Source organism: Protopterus annectens, chromosome 2.part0 (genome assembly GCF_019279795.1).
Source record: "Protopterus annectens isolate FY-2018-M chromosome 2.part0, PAN1.0, whole genome shotgun sequence".
In the NCBI taxonomy this organism is placed as follows: Eukaryota; Metazoa; Chordata; order Ceratodontiformes; family Protopteridae; genus Protopterus; species Protopterus annectens.
Window position 1 is genome coordinate 1,123,263,339 of NC_056728.1, and position 25,040 is coordinate 1,123,288,378.

The 25,040-nt window shown below is 40.2% G+C and overlaps 1 protein-coding gene across 1 annotated transcript in view; it reads right to left on the minus strand.

Annotated features, from left to right (window-relative positions):
• The window catches only part of ETNPPL (ethanolamine-phosphate phospho-lyase), a 276,355-nt gene that overhangs the window by 172,742 nt on the left and 78,573 nt on the right, over positions 1-25,040 (minus strand). Inside the window, exon 3 of the mRNA XM_044061317.1 lies at positions 7,512-7,671. Within this exon, the coding sequence (XP_043917252.1) occupies positions 7,512-7,671 (160 nt within the window). The remainder of the gene's footprint in view (positions 1-7,511; positions 7,672-25,040) is intronic.

Here is a 25,040-nt window from a genome sequence, read left to right on the forward strand (position 1 = left end):
ACTATAACTTCAAGGGCTCGAAAGAGGAAGGTGTGACTTACATCTTTCTGTTTAACATGTTTAGCTAATGCATTGTTTTCTAGTTGTTTCTTAATGTGGTATACATGTTCGCATATTCTATCTCTAAAAATCCTATTTGTCTTTCCAACATAGAAAGAGGTACATTGCTGGCACACAAGTAAATAAATCACATTAAACGTCATACAATCTGCTTTGGCTGAAGTTCTAAAATTTCTGCCTAAGTCTGGGTGGAAAAAAGTATCCCTGGTGTCTATATACTGACAGAAATTACAGCGTCCACATGGCTTAGTGTGTAAATCATCATCATGTACTTCCTTATTCTTAGGGTGACAGAGAATTCTCTTCAGATTCTTCCTATTATGATATAGGAAATAGGGTCTTTCACCTACGACCTCTCTTATGTCTTCATCTGTCTGTAATATTGACCAATTCTTAGAAATTATATTACTCAGTTCTACTCTATCACTGGTGTAAAAAGTAGAGGTCTTAACTATAGATGGTTTATTATATAGAGTTTCCCTGTGTATGTTTGTACTCGGACCAAAATATGGTGCAGCTATACCTTCCCTGTGTCTAGTTGCTACTGCCAGTTGCTCATCTATCTCTCCTTCTTTATAGCCTCTATCTATCAATTTCTGCCTTAAACTGGCAAGCTCATTTGTAAATCCCACTTCTGTATGGATTCAGCCTAGAGGCTCTCATTCCTTGACCCCTGATGATATTTCTGAACACAAAACTGGGATGCATACTTGATCTTATTAGTAAACTATTCCGATAGCACTTGAGGCCTCTACTGGAAAAAAGTGTAGATGTTCTAAAAGATACTAAATCATTTTTGCTCCAACTATATGACTGTTTAAATAAGGCCACAAATATAGAAAATACAATACTGGTCACACTTGATATACAGTCTTTGTTTACAATTATTCCGAATAATCTAGGGATAGAATACATCACTGAATATTTGAAGAATTACAGTGATTTTACTACAGTGCAAATAGATCTAATAGCATACTTCCTTGAGCTGATATTGGAGAACAACCTCTTTATATTCCAGGACACTATCTATAGGCAACAAGATGGGGTGGCAATGGGCACCCCATGTGCCAACACATATGCTAATATATTCTTAGCTTATTGGGAAGAGACTACTTTATTTAGGACAGATGGATTTAGAGAACATGTTATGTTCTATCGAAGGTTTGTAGATGACCTTTTTATTCTATGGCATGGCAATGAAAAGGAATTAGATGTATTCTATAGGAAAATAAATGATCTTACTGATTATCTTAAATTTACCATTCAGAGCTCCAGGTTTAGAATAGACTACTTAGATTTGTATATTGAAAGATTATCTGATGGTTCCTTTAACACTGGAGTATATCATAAGCCCTGCTATCGGAATAGTTTACTAATAAGATCAAGTATGCATCCCAGTTTTGTGTTCAGAAATATTATCAGGGGTCAAGGAATGAGAGCCTCTAGGCCGAATCCAACAGAAGTAGGATTTACAAATGAGCTTGCCAGTTTAAGGCAGAAATTGATAGATAGAGGCTATAAAGAAGGAGAGATAGATGAGCAACTGGCAGTAGCAACTAGACACAGGGAAGGTATAGCTGCACCATATTTTGGTCCGAGTACAAACATACACAGGGAAACTCTATATAATAAACCATCTATAGTTAAGATCTCTTCTTTTTACACCAGTGATAGAGTAGAACTGAGTAATATAATTTCTAAGAATTGGTCAATATTGCAGACAGATGAAGACATAAGAGAGGTAGTAGGTGAAAGACCCTATTTCCTATATCGTAATAGGAAGAATCTGAAGAGAATTCTCTGTCACCCTAAGAATAAGGAAGTACATGATGATGATTTACACACTAAGCCATGTGGACGCTGTCATTTCTGTCAGTATATAGACACCAGGGATACTTTTTTCCACCCAGACTTAGGCAGAAATTTTAGAACTTCAGCCAAAGCAGATTGTATGACGTTTAATGTGATTTATTTAGCTGTGTGCCAGCAATGTACCTCTTTCTATGTTGGAAAGACAAATAGGACTTTTAGAGATAGAATACGCGAACATGTATACCACATTAAGAAACAACTAGAAAACAATGCATTAGCTAAACATGTTAAACAGAAAGATGTAAGTCACACCTTCCTCTTTCGAGCCCTTGAAGTTATAGTCCCCAGTGTACATAGAGGAGACATCAGGAACCATACTGAATCCAGAGAGAATGCATGGATTATGACGTTAAGGACTGATAGAGGTAAGGGCCTTAACGAGAGAGCATCCATAAAACCTATATTGAAAAAACGTCGTAACATTAAATGACTATAAAATGTGTATGTGCACATAGATGCATATGTATGGTTTTTTATATACTGTATACATATATATTTTAGTTTATATACATATTATACATATAGATTGTTATGTCAGTAGTTCTATTAACACAAGCATTTTTATTAACACAAGCACTTTTACCTTGTAGTAGTATGCAGTAGTAAGTCACTAATATGAGATGTTTCTTTAAGGATTTATTTAATTGACCATGAAGTTTGATTGGGTAAAACGTTTTTTGAATTCAGCTATATATATGTATGTTATAATAGTGGTTTTATAAGGATCTGAAGAAGGTATATTAGCGAAAGCGCGCTTATCCTGTTTTATTGAGAATAAACGTGGATTTTATTGGGACATTTCTGCTTTGACTCCGTTTTTACCACATTGAACTTGCTTTTACTTTATTTACGTAAATAACGGAGCATCTACCAGTTTGGTTAGTGGTTATTTTGCTGACTTTTTTTAAGTTTTGTTTTAACACATTTTTGAATTAGGATAGCCTGGCTTGCTGTCACTTGGTGGTAGGGACAGAATTCTATATTTTGGAGACATAATTGGAGTACAAGAACAGACCAGAAAAGTTTTGGGTTTTACTTATGGTTACTAGTGACCTGTCCATGGAATACAGTGATTGTGCAACTGTGTAAGGTTCCACAAAGGCTTGGGGTGCAGGACAGTTTTGAGGTTTATAGGACAGTTTAAGATTACTTACTAAATATGTGATAGTGTGGAATTTCTAGCCAGCCTAAATTTATTAAGGCTAGGCAGTGGTGGGCTTTAGCACAGACTGGTTAGTGGTGAACTTAGTTGTCTTGTTAAAGCATTGTTCAATTTTTGTTAGAAGAAATAGCTGAAGGTTAGTGTTGATGGGGCAGCATATAGTAGTGAAGGTAGTAGATATATAGAGGCTATTGCTTTTTGTCATTGTTAGTCTAAAAAGTGTTTGCCATGATATAGAAGTCCGTTTTTTTCTGTGGGTTTTCTTGATAGCTTGTGTTATTTGAATATCAAATGTTAGGTGGTAATCTCACATGACACAAGTAGATTTGCATGGGACACTAGTTTGACAGGGGCATTATTTGATGAGATGATGGAAAAGTTATTTTTTGTATAAGATACAGAATTTTGTGTTAAAAGCAAAAAAATGTTTTTTTAGTATACATCAGTAGGCCAGAAGTAATGAACTGGGTTTATATAGAAGAAAAAAAGCTTTGGGGGTCTTTTCCTGACGTTTTTGGTGGACCTTCGCTGTGGTATCAGTGTAGTATCATCAGTATACTAAATGACAGTTGTATTCTTAGTATCAATGCAGTATCATCAGCACACTGACTGACAGTTGTGTCATTGGTAACAGTGCAGAGGTCATTAATAAAAATGTTATAAAGAGTACGGGGCCCCAGGACTATGCCTTGCGACACTCCGACTGAGAAGGGCAAAAAATAGTGATTGTTCTTTTTGCCATTTTACTTCCTATAGACTGTTAGAATTGTGGAACCAGGAGAGGGATGGGGTGTCAAGATCTAGTGAGCATAGTCTGTGGAGACAAATCTGATGGGATACAGACTCAAAATCCTTAGATCAGTCAAGGTCTAGAGAAGAAACAAACTTTCCAGAGCCCCTGTGAACATTGATATGATGAGTGAAATTAAGGAGAGCTGTGTTAGTGCGCTGGTGTGGCCTGAATCCATGATGGGCATAGGAGAGGAGGTTATTATCTATTAAGTGTTTGAGAAGTTGGAACTGTATGCAGTTTTCAAGGACTTTTGATAATTTAGAAAGAATGGCTACATCTATGAAATTAAAGGAGCTTCTTACAAGGAAGGATATACTCAAAATTCTGCTTTTCTTCAAATCCTAATAAGAACAACAGAAAGATGAAACTACAACCACATAGAAACAAAGTGGGAAGAAAAATGAATTTAACAACCAAGCTTGTAGACAATTTTATTTGTATTTATTTTATTTATTTTACATTTGTTGACTGGGAGAGTTCGACTGGATACATGTCCATTTTCAGCGGAGGCCCTTGGAGAAAAGCTCCACAGATTAAGAACAAACAACTATGAGATTTCTACATAGCAAGCAAGTATTCATAGGATATGGTTATGGACAATGGTTAGTCTTTTACATGTAAATAAAAATGAAGGTAAATGGACCAAAATGGGAACAAATCCAATTACCTATTAATGACTCATGCAAAACTTTATCAATAGAGTTAGTTCATATCTACAACAATTGTTATAAAAAACTCATGAAAGAGAATAGGCAGTCTAATACAGATACAACATGCCAAGCTTCTGTACAGCCACTACTCATTGCTAAAAAGAGGAACTCACGGGCTTAGACAATACATCTTCCAGCAGGAAATGTTAAAACAGTATCTCTAAAGCAACTTCTTTAACAATATTTATCCAAAAATGACTAAAGATTATACAGAGAAAATAATATTTACACTCCTTTATATGAAAGCTGGAAATAGTTCCTGTTTGTATATTTGAAACTCAAAAGTAAGAGTTCCAAAACGTTAAAAAATGAAGTTCACTTAAAGGAAATATATACTAAGTCTAAACTGCTGCATCTCAGAGAATTTCCCAGCTCCCTCTTGAAATGCTGGCACTCCAAATGGTGAGTGCTGACATGCTAAAAAATACAACAAAAAAAAATTGTAGGAAATCAGAGTCTCTTGAATAACTCTCTTCTCCTTTAAAATTATTTTTTGCAGAACCCCCCCCACACTCCCCCCAATTTTCCTGGCACTTCTCCCTGTGGCCATGTTGAAGCTTATGTACACTAATCACTTGGAAGACGTACCCATCACCAGGAACCATCTGCCTGTCACAGCCACAAGGATGCTGAGGTTGGCGCTAACATGGAGGCCACTGACCATCATAAAGGCTACTTAGTGGCAATCTTTGCACTGTCTTTTCCTTACGGCCTTATTAAAGCCTTTGCACACCAACCACCTATTAAAGTTATATTATTTACTGAGGGAAAAAAAATATTGGTGTACCAATCACTGGGTAATATCTGCCAACCACAAACATTTTGCTTAAATAAAGGCTTCAGTACAGAGCTCAGGCCAGAATGCTGAAGAATAAAAAAGAGAAAAAAAAATGGCCAAAGTAGGGAAAGACAGTACATAAAATTCCTGGTGTCTCTCTTTCTAAAAATAAAACTGGAAGCACAAAGAGGTTAAGCATTTCTTCCAAAAGTAATAAAACTGTACTATACATCCTGATAGAATGCACTTTGGTAGCCGCCGTTAAGTATAATGATGAACAGATGGACAGCTGTGAGCCAAGTGGGCTGATAGGAGCCAGAGAAGGAAGCTGGAAGTCTGAAGAGCATTAGATTCCAAGTCGTCCTGATGCCTGTTGTACATAGTATAAATCCTACATGCTATTGAAGATGGATCACATCCTACAAGATCAGATGTTTCATAGCGCTGCCAGACATTTATGCCTGGAATGTACTAGGACTTTCTGGAACAGTGTGTGGAAGCATGGATGCCCTATTATTGAAAATACAAATCTAAAGTGGACAATGGAAGTGGGCAGAGGCAGATGAACAACACATAAAATAAATTAAGCTAGGCCAGTATAATGGCTCTGTTAATTTCACCTTTCACCTCTCTGGTATAACAGTGATCACTCACTGGCTCAGGTGAAGAAATGCAGCCAAAAGTGTCAAGGAAAGACAACTGAGCACTGTGAAAGGTGACAAATGGTTGCTCAGAAAGCCAGAAAATAAATGTAGAAAACATTTTAAATACATTTCCAAACAATTCCCAGTTGAGAAGAAATTTAATATGAAAAAGATTGTGTTTAGAGCAGAATAGGACCATTTTGTTAACATGTATACAGCAAGGCAAACCCATTGGATCTTGACCATTTTAAGTAGATCTCATTAATGAACAACAAAAAGATGTTTCCCCTGAGAACAACATAAGATTTTATATACATATCATTTAAGCAGGCACATAAACACAAACTTAACTGTTGTTTCGAACAAGAGATTGAAAAGTTTAACATTATATTGTAGTAGGTTGAAACTATTTTGTTTTCCTTCCCAAAAGTCATCAGCACATGCTCCACGGTGCTCCTCTGCCTATGTCCCCCATTCCATTCACGCCCATAAAGTATGCAGATTCAGAGACAATGCAGATAACTTCTTTATACCAGGTCAGTGTAGTATTTTAATAATGGCCATATTATTTCCATGTGTGCAAATGAGCAAAGTACACATGCATGCATACACACACACACTCATACATACAAACCACACACACACACACACACACACACACACACACACACACACACACACACACACACAAACACTCTCACACCCACATTCATGGCTATATGAACATGTGTATATATATATATATATATATATATATATATATATATATATACACACACACACACACACACACACACACACACACACACACACACACACACACACACACACACACACACACACACACAGACATGCATGCACAAACACACACAGATTTATGGGTGCACATACACATGCATACAAATATTCACTGGTATGCATACACATACACAAATTCATGAGTATATACATACCCACACACACATACGGACATAAATTCATGGGTATACACATGCGTGCACATATGCACACACACACACACACACACACACACACACACACACACACACACACACACACACACACACACACACACAAATGTATAAGGCCATTACTCTGCCTTAGTTGGCTGTAGTCTGGACTGATGCTCTGCTTCTATACAACTGCACTGACCATAGGCAGATGATATTTTTATCCACCTGCTGTACTTATAAAGTCTTGGCAGTTTGACAGTACAGGGCAGAACTTGGCACAAGGCTTTCAATTCTGTCTTCTACTGGCATGGCCCTATGAAAATAACATATTATTTCCTGTCAGTGAAAAAAAATATTTTTCATCTCTGTGGGTCTTGCTAGTTTCTAAAATTAGTAACTGTACATATAAATCAACAAAAAACTACATGCACACAAGGGCATCTGATTACATAAAGAAATACAATATGCATAACATATACAGAAGCACTCTGCTTCTCTTCAGACAGCATGCTTTTATCTCTTGTGAAATATGTACCTACCCAGAATTTACAAAATAGCAAACAGAAAGCTTCTCTGGAAGAGTAGCTGTGAGGCGCTCAGCATAGCGAATGAGGTTGTCATGGAGGAACCGAGAATTTGTGTTCAGGACTTCCATTTGTTTTGAGCCAGCTTTAACAACGTCTGGGTGACTATGCCCAACTGAAAAAAGAAACAAATAGAGCATATTTTATGCTGAATGCCAATACCAGTAAAATACTTAAAATAGGATGACTGCAAAATTTACCTGACCTGACTGATGTAAACATTTAATTCATCCCTTTACCTTTTCATTTGTTCCTGATGAGTAAGGTATTATGGTGTTCTTACTGTATTCCAACAGCAATAAATGGTGCTGAAGCTGTTTTCTGAATAACAGTGAAAAGACATGACAATCTCTATGGGGTTAAACAGCATAAATGTGGAAGGAGTGGAATTCAAAGTCAGATCTCCAGGGCTGCGTCTCAGTACAATTAACCACTCTGCTAAACTAATTTATGTTTAATTGTTTCTCACCCCAACAGTAATGACTGCTATGGGATGTAATTAACTAATACAAATCTGTGAAAGAAGTGTTGAATTCAATTTCTCAAGACAGTAATGGTAGAAAGGTCAGGTAAGAAAATTAAGAGAAAATTAAATCTTTTTGAAGAATTGAAGTACTTATGCAACAATTGGAATTTTGCCAGAACAACAGAGCCCTCAACTGCTCTTTCAGGGAATGTGAACTGTATCTAATTGCAAGTGCTGTGAAACTACTGTTGGGTGTGTGACTCCAATGGGTTTTGGATTTGATTTAGTCTTTTAAGGATGGACGTCTCCCATTATTTTTCAGTTCTGCTGTTATTATATTATATCTTGTTTTATTTTAAATTCTGTTTTACCTTGAAGTTTTCTTTTTTTGGAATTTTATAAGATTTTGGTTAGGGTCATTTAAAAAACAGTCCATTTTTATTTCACTAACTGAAAAATAATTAAATCTAGTATATTAGTGGGGAACCTGAGAAAACTATATATTTTTAGTTGCATTCCTATTTTGCTGCATTGTTATTTAGCTGCAAGTGTTGTGAAACTACTGCTGAAGTTTGACTGCAGTGGATTTTTCTCAAACCGCCCAGTTTCTGTTGTGCTTCTGATGCCCCACCACTGGATGAGTAATCAAGGAGTCTCAATCCTCACCACTGGCACCAGTGGGGGTTGTACACTGGGAGGATGACAGGTAAACACACGGTATTTCCAGCTGTAGCTCTCTGCATCAAGTGCAATTTCCTTTAAGAGCACACAGTGACCACAGTCAGTCTGGGGCTGGTTTCTCCCTCTTCGTCCAGATCCTCAATAAGACTCCCCACTGGCATAACTATAGAGTTAAGTCCTTAACCAGGGTTCCAAGCCAAGTTCTCCAACATTCTCTCTGTTCAATCAGTGTTTTGTGTCCCTGCCCAAGTAGCTAGTGCACACACTCTTAGAGATTTGTTTTACACACACACACACATACACACACACCTGGGAAAGGCTGGCACAGGTTTACTAGCTATGCTCCATTCTGCCCAGACTGTAAGGTAGTTATCACTGCTGCCAGAACCCCTTATCAGCTACTTTAAGGCTCTTAACAAAGGGTGTCCAATCTTACTGTGAAAATATTAATACTAATACAAATGGTAGTTTGACCAAGAGCAAGGCATTTAGGAGTGGCCTACACAGTGTCACCAAATAAATATGCAAGTACTCTCAAACCTTAAATATCTCTGCACAAATCAACCACAATGAAAGGTTTAAATATATTTATTAATAAATAATAAAAGAACAAGACAATACTAAATATATATTCACAGTAACATCAGAGTTCAAAACCACAAGAAATATTTAAACAACATTGCAGGATAGTCTCAAATAAATAAAGAAAGAAAAATATCTACACTAAGCTTTGCTATATTCTTGACTATATCTAAGAATTATACTATAACCTAAGAACTTACTAATGGAGCAAGGCAGGTGTAGTGAATGGATTTTCTAGTTGTTGTCAGGTCAAAGACAGAATACAGAATGCCCTGTCTCACTAAGAGACTTCTCAAATTAATATCTCAAATATTACTGCTGGGATAGCTTGCAGAATTACATCACTTCTTGTTATCTGACTCTAGTTCCCAGGCGAAACCCCCACTTGTGGAAGCTGACAGTATTTAGCATCTACCTGTGAAAATAATACATAGACCTCAAATCTTTGGCAGATGCTGGAAGTCATAAAACAATTCCTAGTACAGACAAGGTATCTTTCGTTTTTCAATACAGCAAGAAACACAATCATTTATGGCCTAACCTAGCCATAAAGTAATTTAATTTCAGCTATTTTTCTGAAGTTAACCTCCTGTATTCCAGTTTCCACTGTTAAAGTAAATTCATTTAACAGTTACAATGGTGTATATACATTTCTGTTCTCTTCCAGTAGAGGACATTGTGGCAACATTTCAAACAGCATTTTGCAAATACCCTTTTCAACACCCACTTCTGTACAAGCAGTTTGATATACACATAACATATAGTTCTAATACATTTGTAACACAAGCATCCTGTATAAATAATTTTGGTATTCACCAATGACAAATAATTATTTACAAAATTTCAGCTAGCTGGGCTGGCAGTATCTCCTTTTGTCACAGTGCTTTTAAACATAGTGGCTTTTGAGCTGCATGCCCCTGCTATAAATCTGACTTTGGAAACTCCTCCTAGTCTTATCTCATCTGTTCATTCTACTGGCCACTTAAAGATCAAACTGGGAAGGCCCACCCCTTACACTCTTAAAGTTTGAGTTAGCCTCTTTTTCATATCATCCCACATGTTTAGCACACAGTACAATATTCAGAACATTAATCTCTTTTTTCCATCTTATGTTTAAAATATGTAATATCTAAGACCAGGCTACCAATCAATGGAGAGCCTAGGAACTGCCTCTGGAGGAATTAGCTTGGGACTGGTGCATCTGTTTTGCTCTTGGTGAGAGAGGGAGCAGAGGAACTTATTTCCTAGCCTTCCTAGAGACTACTAATCACTGTAAATCATGAAAATTGCTTCATAGGCACCAGCTTAGGATTAATGTTACTATGATGCTTCTGGTGACGGAAGGGGCAGAGAGGCATTGATTCCTACTGGTCTCTGAATGGACATTGTGTATCGAGATTCACGGGGTGGTCTTGTTGCAGTTTTGGAGAGTCTCTTCAAGGCCTGTATGCAGCTTGGCTGCCTGTAGCATCCAGCTGCTGTGGGCTTTATCCAGGGAATCTACCAAGAGAAGACTATAGCAAGGGGACTGAACACAACAACATCTGTGTTAATATTACTTCTCATGAAACAGCTTGGGATTAATGCTGCTCTTTTGCTTCTGGTGAGAGAAGAAGCTAAGGACCATTGATTCCTAGTTGCATGTATCCTTGCTGAGACCAGCAATACCTTCACTACCAGACAGATAGCACTTCTAGTAAAAAACTCCAAATCTCGTAGATGGTAAGTCTCCTTCAGCTCACATTAGTAAGCACCCATAACCATGGATTTGCACTTTTCAACCAACTCTGCAGCCAGCTTGGTTGAAATGGGAATCCTGAGACAATGTAGCAATTGTTTCATGTTTACTGGCAATCCCTACTACTTAAACAAAATGATGCAGTGTGTGACAGATGCAGTTGGAGGAACAATTCTCACATGAAGACACTATAAATATCAAGCAGGTTGTAACTATCACACATCACCACATTAAACCAATCACATAGATGAGACCAAACACAGACCTACATATGCTGAGGTTCTTAAAAGTAACCTACCTAAATTGCAAACGCCTCTTAAGTGTAACTTAAGAACCATATACCCTCAGCAACCTCACAATCGCACAACACAAGCAGCACCCACCTTGAAACATACATCAAAGTCAGTGTCTCAGTTCAAAAGCCCATAAGGCAAACCTCCACATAATCTGACTCACTAGCCATAGGTGACTCCATTGTGAGACACACTGATTAACCACTCGCCAGCCTGTGCAAGGAGAGGTTCATGTTCAGCTACCAGGATTTGCCACATCACTCAGGCACTCAAGTCCTTGCAACAAAAGCATACATATGACACTGACATAGTATATGTGAGTGTAAATGATTTGAGATGTACCTCCAGGAACTATATGCAAGGAGACATAAAGGAATTTTCAGAATATATGTCTGAGGCTGATATGAACCTAGCCTTGAGAAGCATTTTACCATCATTAAGAAAGGTGCCATAATAAGAACAAAAGATCATTGGCTTCAACAACTGGCTTAGCTTCTGGTGTCATTTCATAAATTGGCTAAATGTCTGTCTGCCCCACACTGCCTTTCTAGGGCCACATCAGTCCTCAAAAGCCTCTAACATAACAAAACAGAATTTGAGAAACATAAAGATATTTCTGCTCAAAGCTAGCAGACTAAAAATAAACTCCAACCCCTACAAGCCCTCCTTACCATGGAAAACATTGAAATATACACTTTCACAGAGACCTGATTCAAGAACATTGACAGCACATTATCAGTGCAGGTTTTCAATGCCTACAACCACACTAGATGAAGGCACTAAAGGTTACGGTGTCTCCATATTTGATAAACAAAAAAAGTCACCTCCAGACTAGTTAGATAAGATAATGCTTTGGAGCTCCTCCATATACAATTAAGCATTAACAAGACCCTTTAGGTTCATAGGTTCATAGGCAGATACTAGGCTATCTGCCCGAGGGCATTTATAAGCCTAGCCCGTAAGTATCGGCTTTCGCTGCCCCATAAATTAGTTAGCTGCGCCTCTGTCATGCAGAGCCATAGACGTGATCCCCGGGGTGTACTTTCTATTTCCCATTCACTCGTCAAGGTTCTTCTTGAAGAATAATATTGAGGTGCTCTGTCTAATGTGATTAGGGATTTTGTTCCAAAGCATGGGGAGTCTCTGTGGCAGGAATCTGTCCCTCCAGCATGTTCTATTTATTGCAGTGTTGAGGTTTAGCTCGCTGGAGCGTGTGGCTCGTAGTGACTTGGATTTCTTTAGGTGGAGCATGTCCATCAATTCTGAGTTGCACATGGCTTTGTAGGTTAGGCAGAGATCACCTCTGAGCAAGTGGTATGCCACTGAGTAAAGCCAGAGTTTTTTCAGTCTGGCTGCATATGGCATATGTTTGAGGCCTGTGATCCTCTTGGTGAGGTACTTCTGTGGTCTCTCCAGCTGCTGGTAGTGTCTTGTGAGGTACATCCCAAAAGGGGCATTGTACTTTATGATGGGTCTGATGAGTGATGAGTATAGGGGCACTATTACCTCTTTATTTCTAGATGCGAACCCTTTAGTAATTAGATGGGCTACATAGAAGGATTTCCTAACTACTTTGGCGATGTGACTGTCAAATGAGAGATTACTATTTACCTGAGTCCCCAGGTCTCTTATTACCTCTTTTGAATTAAGGGGGCTGCCACCAATATGGTAGTTCGTGGGTGTTTTGTTCTTCCCAAACGGGATGACTATGCATTTTTTGGCATTTAACTTGAGGCCATGACTTTGACACCATGTGTCAGTCTCAGTGAGACCCTTCTGGAGAATGTCCGTGTCAGCCAGAGTGTCAATTATGGTTCCCAGCTTGCAGTCATCAGCAAATTTGGTCAGCCATAGACCTTTTGGGTTTGCCTGTATCTCTGAGAAATATATGCCAAACAGTAGCGGGCCCAAGACTGAACCCTGGGGGACACCACTTGTGACTGGTTTAGATTCTGACATGGATCCCGCTATTCTTACCGAGTGAGTTCTGTCTGTAAGCCAGCTGGCAACCCATCTCGTGACGTAGGGGTTTATGTTTAGGCTGATGAGTTTGTCTATGATACCCGAGTGAGGAATGATGTTGAAAGCCTTGGCAAGGTCCAGGTAGGCTATATGAACCACCCTACCCTCGTCAATGGCTTTGGTGACTGTTTCAAAGAAGTCAACCAGGTTCAGTAGACATGATCTGCCCTTAACAAAGCCAAACTGAGTTGGGTCAAGTGTTTGGAGGTCTCCTATGTCCTTGTTAATGAGTTCCATGATGATGCGCTCCATAGCCTTGCAGACCAGGCTGGTCAGGCTTATAGGGCGATAATTACCAGGGTCAGTTGTTGCTCCCCCTTTGTGAAGTGGAATAACCATTGCTGTGCGCCATTCCAAGGGCACATAGCCTGTGGATAGGCTGAGGTTGAAAAGTTTCTTTAGGAGAGGGCTTAGTTCATCTTGCAGTTCATGCAGGACGCAGTCTGGGACTAGGTCTGGCCCTACTGATGCTGTGTTTTTGGCTTTTGTAAGGGCTGTTTTTACTTGTGCTTCTGTGATTTCAGGGATGCTGGACACTTTGTCTATTACTATGGGTCCTTTTGGGGGTGATAGGGGGGCGAAGTTGACACTAAAATCTATCTGCCAGGATGTTGGCGATGTCCGTAGGTTCCGTATATTTTGTGCTATTTTGCACCAGCTCGTCGCATATCTGTGATTTACCACTTAGATTCTTTACATAGCCATAGAAGACTTTGTGGTTATCTTTTGAATCCTTGGCTATCTTTCTTTCAAAATTTGCCTTGGAAGATTTTATAAGGGACCTAAGTTTTTTACTAATACTGGTCAGGGATGTCTTCCCTTCTTGGGATTTGCTTTTTTTCTGGACTAGTTTCCTCCTTCTATTGTGTGGTTTGTTGATTGCCGGGGTCCACCAGACTGGTTTCCTTCTCGTGGAGGAGTGAGTCTTGGTTTTACTAGGGATGGCACAATCCATACATCCTTGTAGGTGTTGATAGAGTGCATTTGTAAAGACTTCTGCATTTTGGGCAGAGTTATCCCTAAATGTGGGGGGTATGAAGCTACCCACCTCAGTCTTGAGCTGTGTGAAGTTGGCTTTGGGAAAGTTTTTCACTGAGGTTTCCTTGTGTGGGGGAGATGGTGGGGTGTGAACATCCAGTGTGATTAGTTTATGGTCAGATCTAACCAGTGACTGGTTTACCTCCGGTGTGGAGCACCTGTTGCTCATGTTGGTGATGACCAGGTCTAGTATGTTTCCACCTCTGGTTGGGGAGTTTACCAGCTGATCCAAGGCATTTGAGTTGATAAATTCCAGGAATCGCTGGGTCTGGGAGTTAGTACTAGAGTAGTTTTCCCAGTTGATGTAGGGGTAAATGAAATCGCCCAATATCAGGATGTTTTGTAGGACCTTAATGTACTCCAGTGTCTCCAGGGAGGTTGAGTGTTAATCCTGGGACATGGAGGGTGATCTGTAGCAAGCCACAAATTGCATTTCAGTTTTGCCTTGCGTTAGTTGCACATGGATTATCTCTGTAGTATCATGTTGTGCCATTAACCTGGAGCTGTGGGTATCCTTGATGAATATGGATACTCCCCCCTCCTTTTGTTGCTCGGTCCATGTTCTGTGGCCGAAATGTGTGGTATGAGTTGTATCCTGGTAGTGCTGGGGTGCTCTCTGGAGCCTTAAACCAGGTTTCTGTTACTGCACAGATGTCAACATTCTCCATACTGAGTACTGCTTTGAGTGCATGCATTCTGAGATTTAAACTCCTGGCATTGAGTAGCATAGCCTTCAGTTTTTTGTTTTTTGTGCTGATTATGGTGGCCTGTTTGACTTTTGGGCCTTGCCTAAAAAAGGCACAATGGGGACAGCAAGAGCCTTGGCTAGTATTCAAAAGCCTAGGGGTGACAGGTGCAAGCCGTCTCTTATGAAGCAACGAGGCTTGTCAAGCATGTCGTCCCAGGCTGACAGATACTGGATCCCCTTTGAATGACACCAGAAGTTTAGCCATTTGTTGAAGCTGATCATTTTTTCTTTATACTGTGGTATCATTCTTGGCAAGGGCAGAATGCTACTCAGGGTCAGGGTCATACCCGCCTGGGTTACATGATCAGAGAGCTCTTCCATGTCTCTTTTCATGTAGTCCAAGGAGGTACGTCTCAGGTCATTCACACCAACATGTACGATGACAGAGTCATATTTGTACTTGTTCTAGAGTGACTGAGTGCTTGTGTTATGTGGCGGATTCTGGCTCCTGACAGGCAGTTTACTGTAACCTTCTCCTTGTCCAGTCTGGTGAGTGGGACATCAGTGTGCCTGACTATGGAGTCTCCTATTACTAGTGTGTTAGGTATGCTATTTGGCCTTAAGGGCTGAGAGTGTGCGGCACACTGATTTTGTGGTTTATGTGTTGTTTGATTGGTGATGTGATGTACTGGTGCGGGTTTGTTTGGCAGTCTGCCTTGGAGGTATCTGTTTCTTTGGTAAGTTATTAGTTAGAGCCTCCGAGTATAATTTTGTGTGTTTATGTGTATCTTTTGCCTGTGCTTGTATAGTTGGTCTATATGAGGCTGGAGGTGTGATGCAGGTGTTGACCTTCTCCTCTTGACTGACTGTTTCAGTCATGGGTGGAGAGAGCTTAGCCTCCAGTTTGACTGTATAGTTACATCTCTCACATGTGTTAGAGTTGAGTGGTAGGAGGAGAGGGTTGTCTGTGTACATGAGGCAGTTGTGACATTGACCCATGATACCCAGATTCACTAGCTGGACAGGAGAATACACTGGAAATTGCCCTTTGGTCATGCTTGAATAATAGGGTGGGTTGTTTTGTACCTTTGGCTGGTTGGGATGAATAAAGAGCCTTGCCCTGCTGGACAATCTAGTGCTGGAGTTGTGCTTACTGTTAGCTTTAGCTAGTGTTGGGCTTTAGGTGTGTGGTTGAGTGCTTAGGTTGAGAGTTTAAAGAGTTCCAAGGGAAAAATTGAAGTGTGGACTTTGTGGAGCCGGGAATAGTTTAACCCATGCTGCGCGGTGCACAAAACCGTGCAAACATGGTTTTTATGGCAGGGAAATGAAAGAGATAGGAATTAGCCCAAAATGGCCAATAGACTACAAACTTCTGTACTGGGACCACTCCTCCAGGGAAAGATAGGCTGCTCAAAGCTCCCCCTCTCACAGGTGAACAGTGAAACTTCCTGCTATCCAAGTAAGGTATGGGCCACTCAGAAACCTGAAACACATCCCTGAATTCAGCACTAGCCTGAAAACTGGACTACACTAGTTTAGGAAGGTGGGAAAAGCAAAGATATACTTTTTTCTTTTAGAAGGCAGAAAACAGCAGAAAATACAGTGATACAGATAAAACGACTTTCTTTAAATGCACAGAAAGGCTAACTTACTTTAGTGTGTAGCCTACAACAGTTAAACAAACTTTTTAACAAAAAACGACTTTAAAAAGTGCATGCAGTCAGGTAAGTACAAACACAGATAAGTACAAGCTTATAAATCATCCACATCATGACTAACAATAGGACACCCTCTATATCCTACTCAGCCCATAATTCCTGTGTAACTAGTATGGAGTCCCTAAGCATTAAGTCAAACACCATTTTCCTATGGGACATCAACCACCCCCCTATTAACTGGGAGACATATACATCTTCTAACATATATACCCCCAAATGTCTTGACATCATCATTAAAAACTCTTTAGACCAGTTAGTCCACTCACCAACTGGTGGCAATAAAATACTGGACCTGGTCCTCACCAATATGAAACAGCTGTGTTCCCTAACAACTCTAACTTCTTCCTTGGTCAAGTTGGCCCACAAATCAGTTACATTCACCTTAAGACTGAAGCCATAAATATCCTCCGATACCTCAATATTCAGAGATTATGCCAGGGCTAATCTACAGAAACTGAGTCATAATCTGGCTAAATTCAACATCCTCTTCCAACTTGATGACCTGCGTATGTGAAATTGCTTTCTATGCACATGTGAATAGCAGCGTAGATCCATGTACCCCTCGAAGTAAATACAATGTCAGATTCAAAAATAAACCCTCTAGTGAACCTCAAATATAAACAGGCTCTATAACAAAAGAAATAAAACAACTTTCAAGATGCAAAAAAAAAAAAAAACTGTTGCTAAACTTAACAGGGAACTCTGGTCCCCAATTAAATTGATCAAAGCCAGATATAAATAGCCACCCAGACAAAGGCTACCAAGCCTTCTTTAATTATGTTAAAAACCTTAAAAACAATATCCAGCACTGCACAGTACACATAGCTTATAGTAAATTATATCACACACTTGGTCCCAGAAGATATAGACAATCTGCTAGCAGATACATTTAGTTCTAACTACACATCCCTCCCCTCTCCAACTACATTCCCAGAATTCCACCCATGTCCTTACCCCTCCTTCGAATCTCACATGGACAAGTCCTCAAGGCACTCTCCAAGGTCAACAGCACTGCTTCTGTGGGGTGGAATAACACATTGTGCTTCATTCTGGCCAGCCTGAAACAGGACCAGTCAGACCTCATATGGAGGCTATTCAATATCAGCCTCTAAACAGACTTTGTGCCTGATGAATGGAGAACAGCGGCTGTCTACTCCTTGCATAAAGGCTGGGCATTAACTAACCCAGAAAATTATAAAGCCATACATCTGACCAGCCTTATCTGTAAGTCTATGGAAAGGATCATTATGGAATTAAAAAATAAGGACATAAGTAATCTACAAACTCTCGAACCAAGCCCATTTGGATTTGTTAAGAGCAGATCCTCCATACTTAACCTGGTTACCTTATTCAAGATGGTTACTGAAGCAATGGATGAGGGCAAATCAGTACACTCAACATATCTAGAGCTCATAAAGGCATTTCACACAATACAACATTTGGGTATTCTAGGTAAACTAATCCACTAAATGTTAATCCATGTGTTGTTCACTGGATACCTAATTGGTTTAAAAACAGAACCAAACTGTTCTACCTTATCCAAAGGCATGTCATTAGCGGTTTACTTAGGGTTCAGTTCTTGAGCTACTTCTTTTTGGCTTTTATATATTGGCTGTCAAAGCTACTGGTAAGGATTTTTGGCTGACCAAATTTGCAGATGACTGCAAACTTGGGACCACCATAAACTCCCCAAAGGACACCAAGATCCTCCAAAAGAGCCTTTCCCAAACCAGCAGCAGCTGTCAAAACCATGAACTAAAACTAAATGCCATGAAATGTAAAATACTATCCTTTGGCAAGCAAGAAGTCTCTTGTAACTACTATAGTGACAACACATCCCTGAAAACTGATCCAGTAGTTAGGGACCTGGGAAACTATATAAACAAACTGTCCTTCAATCACCATATATCCACTACTGTACAGTCCTTTTGCATTGCACAACTTATTACTAAAGGTATGACATCCAGGTCCAGTGATGTGATCATCCCACTGTATTCTGCACTCATCAAGTCACTCATTCAGTATAATCCCCATTTGTTATGCATCTGTCCAAATATTTGCTACAACTTGAATGAACACAAAGCATTTTTACTAACAAAATCAAAGGTCTAAATCATAAAAACTATGAGGACCATCTCAAAACCTTGATCCTCTTCTCAGCATCACAAATGCTACTCTGGGGCAATCTCTCCATTGTGTACGTGGCCTCAACAGGCCCTGTCCTGTCAGACCTACTGAATATTCACTAGTCCAATGGGGGCATATACATATATTCAACATATTTAAATGTCTTTTGCAACATAAAGAGAAAATGTTGGAGGGATAGATATGTATTACAGAAAATACCACTTCTTTGGACTTTTCTTGCTCTCTACATAAAGCAAAATGCTTTGCTTGTATTGTTCATATGTAATGTAGATAAATGGATGGGTAACCACAACTTCAGCCATGGTTTAGCACCCTTGTCACTCATGCATAGGGACAAAATGTAAATTCTCTGCTCATCTCTGGGTTATTTATACTTAAAATGTATGGGCTAAAAATGTCCTAGAAATATAGGCCTAGGCTTCTAAAGACCTTCATGGATCAAGAGCCTACTAAATTCCTGTGAGCCTATGAGCAGATAAGATTGTGGTTTTATTGTCTGAATCAAAACATGGAAAAAAAGGTAGTTTTTTTAAACATCTTTATTAAGTATGGTGGCTTCCTAGCTGCAAAGTATGAAGCTAATTCTTAAAATACAGAAAACCAAGGCCATGGTTAATGGTACTAAGAAAACCTTGAGATGGTCCCGAAAGACTGTAAAGATAGCAATTTACAACTCCTTCAAATAACCCTTTCCCTTAGATACCTAGCATACCTCTCAACTTCTTAGTGCAAAAAATCTGGACAAAGCCTGACAGAATGGGGGGACAAAGGCCCAAAAATACGGACAGATTTTAAATATTGCTCTTATAAAGTTAGACAATTGTAGAATAACAGGATTTGTTTTAGTATGTATTTTTCTGAAGGATATGAAATCTGAAACACAAATGTATATCATTATTTAGTGACTTCAGTCCTCCGATCACCCCAGTGATTTGTTAGAAAATCACACATTCTATGAGGAACAGATCAAAAACATGAGTCAAAAATCTGGACATTCTGCAAAAAACTGTACAGATGAGAGGTATGATACCTAGGAGTTGGGCTTGATCTATATCTTAAGTTAAACTTGCACAGCAAACTCAAAAGCTAAAGTAATCTGTTACTTTTGTCATGAAATATGTTGCTTTTCTTATCTCCAGCAGGCAGAACTGTAGTTGGTAAAGGCAGACATATTTCTCAACTTGAATAAAGCTTTCACTTTATTTTCAGAAAAAAAAAACAAATCTGACCGCGATACACCTTTATACAAAATCTGAAGATTTATTGCCCTTGACCCCTCATGAGTACCATTGCTGCTCAAACTACTAAAGTTACAATCCTTCCACTAGCCATCTGGAAAACTATGGCTTAGAAATCCTACTTACTGCATCCTTTCCCATTCCAGTACCACAATTTTCTGACTTTATAAGAGCAATATTTAAAATGTGTGATGGACGGTGCAGTGGTGCATCGGTAGCATTGCTGCCTCACAGCACGAAGTTCTCTGGTTCAGTTCTCATCTGGAGTGCCTTCTGTGTGCAGTCTGCATGTCCTCCCTGCATTTGTGTGGGTTTTCTCTGGGTACTCTGGTTTCCTCCCATGTTACAAACACATGCACGTGGAGCATTGCTCCCTGGGCCTCCACTGAAAATTGTCTTTGTTCCAAGTCGGACTTTCCCAGTAAACAAATGTTAAATAAATAAATAAAAGTAAGATTTAAAAAAACCTCGATCCTAGGTACTCCCCCAAACAAACTCCACTTCAGTGGCCGCAGTTTCTGTTTAGTAGCATCCAAAGTATGAAAGTCACATCCAGCAACGCTAAAAGACATGCCTCCCTACTTAGTAAAGTCTTTAATATCTATCTCATAAAACAAACACAGTGTAAATGCCTTTTATATCACTGTATCACATAAGCTGCAATCCCTGTTAAAACACTTCATAATCAATAACCTTCCAAAACCAGTCTACCTAAATGGTGAAGTCATCCAACAACCTCCCAAATATTGCAAATTTTGTTAATTATGCATCTGTGTAAATAACCCTCTTCTCTCTCTCTCTCTCTCTCTCTCTCTCTCTTCAAAAAACTTATCACAGTAATTGTCTTAACATTATAAATAATGCTTCTCTGACTGAACTATAATTCATGATTAACAATGTATTTAACGTACTCAGTATACACAAGTACTGTGAACTGCTATGCTCCCTTGCCATCAATTACGTTAGAATTCACATTGCTGTCACCAGTCATAAAATGTACTCTGCTGTAGTGTTACACTGGAGTGTATTCTCTCAGGCTGAGTCTGAAAGTGGTCCACTTGGATAGGTGCTTTCCCCCAAAAAGATATTAAATTAATATAACTTGGTCTTCTATCAGACATTTATTCTATAAACTAGAAGAACATAAGAAAATTATTATTTTATGCTTATTAAAGGTTAAGAAAAATAAGTTATGCCTTACCATAATGTTCCATCTGTATTGTTGATCCTCGTTCAGTCATTACATGTGGGTATCGGTTCCAACCTCGGAACCGAGTCGGCCATCTTCCAGGCTCACGTCAGCTACAAACTCTCGAGCTAAAACTCTTACCCAGAATTCCCCTCTCCCTGTTACCTCAGATTGAGTTTGCAAATCAAAAGAAGGTAGAGGCTACCTCTGGTCAAATGACCTAATAGAACCGGATATTGAGATTCACTAGAAGCCACAGGAGGGGGAAGGAGGGAGGGTCGTAATGACTGAACGAGGATCAACAATATAAATGGAACGTTATGGTAAGACATAACTTCTTTATCTGATACTGTTAATCCTCGTTCATTCCTTATGTGTGGGACAGAGTTCCCAGCTACCTTTATTCCTGGGAGGCTCTCATGGAAGGACATTCCTGAGCACCATAGAACCAAAAGATGCTCTTCCCCTGGAGGCCAAATCCAATTTGTAATGATTGATGAAGGTATGAGGAGTAGCCCAAGTTGCAGCTGCACAAATGTCAAGTAAAGAGGCTCTGGCATGGAAGGCAGCAGAAGTTGCCACCGACCTTGTAGAATGAGCCTTTATGGTAGTAGGTAATGGAATATTGCATTGTCTATAAATGAAGGTCATGCAGTCTTTCAACCATTTATCCAATGTGACCTTAGCAACAGCACATCCTAATCTAGGTCCAGAATAGACCAAAAATAACTGGTCTGATTTACGAGAGGCCTTAATCCTGTTCAAGTAGAAGCAAATTTGCCTGTGAATATCTAGGGTATGTAGGCAATATTCTCCTTTGTTTGAATGATTGGGGAAAGAAACTGGCAATTCAATGGTTTGATTAATGGACACTTCAGAGATCACTTTTGGCAGAAAGGAAGGATTAGTTCTCAATGACACTGTATCTCTATGAAAAATCAAATATGGGCTCTTGATGCATAAGGCCTGAAGCTCAGAGATGCATCTGGCAGAAGTAATGGTGACCAAAAACAAGGTTTTCCATGACAAATATTTGAGGTCGCAAGAAGAAGCTAGTTCAAAAAGGTGGCATTGTCAAAGCTTGTCGAACTAATGACAGGTCCCATGGTTGAGTAGGTTCTCTAAAAGGGGTTTTAGATGATTCACGCCTTTTATGAAAGTCTTGCATAATTTGTGTGACATAAGAGAGGAGTCTTGGACACCATCGTGGAAATTAGATATTGCAGCCAAATGAACTCTAATGGTAGAGGCAGATAAACTGGATTGAAATAGGGTAGCTAGATACTCCAGTACTATCGACACTGGTGCTGAAAAAGGATCTATCTCTTTTTCTTTCAGCCAAAACGTAAATCTTTTCCACTTGCTGAGATATGTAATTCTGGTGGAAGACTTATGAGATGCAGTAAGAATGTCACGTACTGGCAAAGAAAGATCATTTTGCCTGGCAATCAAGAGAATTGGAGGAGCCAAGCTGTGAGCTTCAGGCTGTTCAAGTTGGGGTGAAACAGATTCTGTGGATGGGAGATCAACCCCGGGGTTGGATGGAGAATCCACGGTTGATCTAGCAGGTGAGGCCAAAAGGAAGGGGAACCAAATCTGACGAGGCCAATATGGTGCTATGAGGATTACTTTGCTCTTCAACTGGCGGGCTTTCTTCAGAAACTGGGGAATGAGGGGGAGAGGTAGAAATGCATAAAGTAGACCCGAGGGCCAAACGTGGACTAGAGCATCCCTGGGTGACTGTCCTAGAGGGAGAATCAGACCGAAATATTTGGTGCATTTGTAGTTGATCGGGGACGCAAACAGGTCGCAGCAACGAAGACCCCAGTGGTTGAAAATTTCCGCCGCTAACAAGGGATTCAGGGACCACTCATGAGGTTGTAGTGTACACCTGCTGAGTCTGTCTGTTATCACGTTGAAATTCCCGGGAATTTGCTTTGCTAGAAGAAAACGTTTAGTAGCCATCGCCCAATGCCATATCCTCATGGCCTCTCAACAAAGTGGGTAAGATTTGGTTCCACCCTGTTTGTTGATGTACCAGACCACTGCCATGTTGTCTGATTGTATCGCAATAGTCCCAGACAGCAGCAGGGGATGGAATGCTTGCAATGCCAGAAGCACCGTCCTCAGCCCTAGAACATTTATATGCAGATGGGTCTCCATTTCGGACCAAGTACCTTGGACTGTCCATCCCTGACATAGCGCCACACCCCATCAGGGAGGTGTCCGTGGTCACTGTAGCCTTGGGTTGTTGGGGGGAGAAGGGGCGAGACCATTGTGATGGGTTGTGGGCCATCCACCAATTTAAATCCTGTTTGCACCTGTGAGTTACCTGAATCTTGGCTGAAAGAGGGTACTGAAAGGGATACCATTGGGTGAGCAGTAGCCATTGTAGAAGACTCATGTGGAACCTGTCCAGGGGGACAATGGTGATGGAGGCTGCCATGGAACCCAGCACTTGTAGAACAGAGTGAGCTGTGGATTTCTCCCTTGAAAGGATTGGGGTCAGTTGTTGCTTTATCCTTAGAATTCTGTGCTCTGGAATGGATGCTCTGCAATTCTTTGTATCCAAGATGACCCCTATGAATTCTGTGGACTGAGAAGGGGTGAGATTGGATTTTTCGCCAGTTTATGGTTATGTCTAGCCTTTCTGCAGAAAGGAGAGAGTATGCCAGGGCTTCTTCCAATAGATGTCTAGTGAGGGCGGAGATGAGCCAGTCATCTAGGTATGGAAACACCTGGAATCCTTGTAGTCGCAAGTGAGCTGTGATGACTGCCATGCACTTTGTGAACACTCTGGGGACTGCAGAGAGTCCGAAGGGCAGTACTCTGAACTGGTAAATGGTAGTGACTGGCTCCTGCATGGAAGCAAAGGAATCTTTTTGATGGTCTGTTCACTTTTATGTGGTAGTACGCATCTTGAAGATCTATCGAGCACATCCAATTGTCTTTTTCCAAAAGCGGAAGGATAGACTGTATTGTGACCATCTGGAATTTTTGTACTTTTACAAACTTGTTCAATACACACTGAGATCCAAAATTGGTCTCCAGTCCCTGGTTTTCTTTGGCACCAAAAATAGTCTTGAGTAGAATCCGGATCCTATCTGGTCTGGAGGGACTATTTGGATGACTCTTTTCCTTAGCAGTTTTGAAATCTCTAAAGCTGCTTCTTCCCTTTGACTGGGTGGAATGTCAGGTAAGTTTGTTAGGGGAGCAGGACAAAGGTCGAAGGGAATATGATAACCTCTGGTTATTATCCTTTGTAACCAAGAATCGGTGGTGATGGTTAGCCAGGCAGAAGGGTACAAAGAGAAACAACCCCCAACCACTTCCAGAGGAAAGCAGTTGGGCCGCTGTTCAGGAGCGCTGGTAGGATTGGCTAGGGGAAAAAGTCCCTGGAACCCTGGTTATGTGGACCCCCTCTACCCCGAAAAGGGCATCTTCCCTGTGAGTTTCCCCCTCTGCCTCTAGAGGAGAACTTCGGCCTGTGTGTCACAGAAAGGACCCTGAGACTTTCTGTACCATATCTTCCCACTCTTCTGGTTTCTGGAGAAAGCCCATTGAGGGGAAGAATAACGGACACCCACGACAGAAAGGGTCTTACCGTCCTGTTCACATCTGACCAGTGTGCTTTTAACCTTGGGTCCAAACAATGAAGATGCTTCGATGGGAGCATTGAGAAA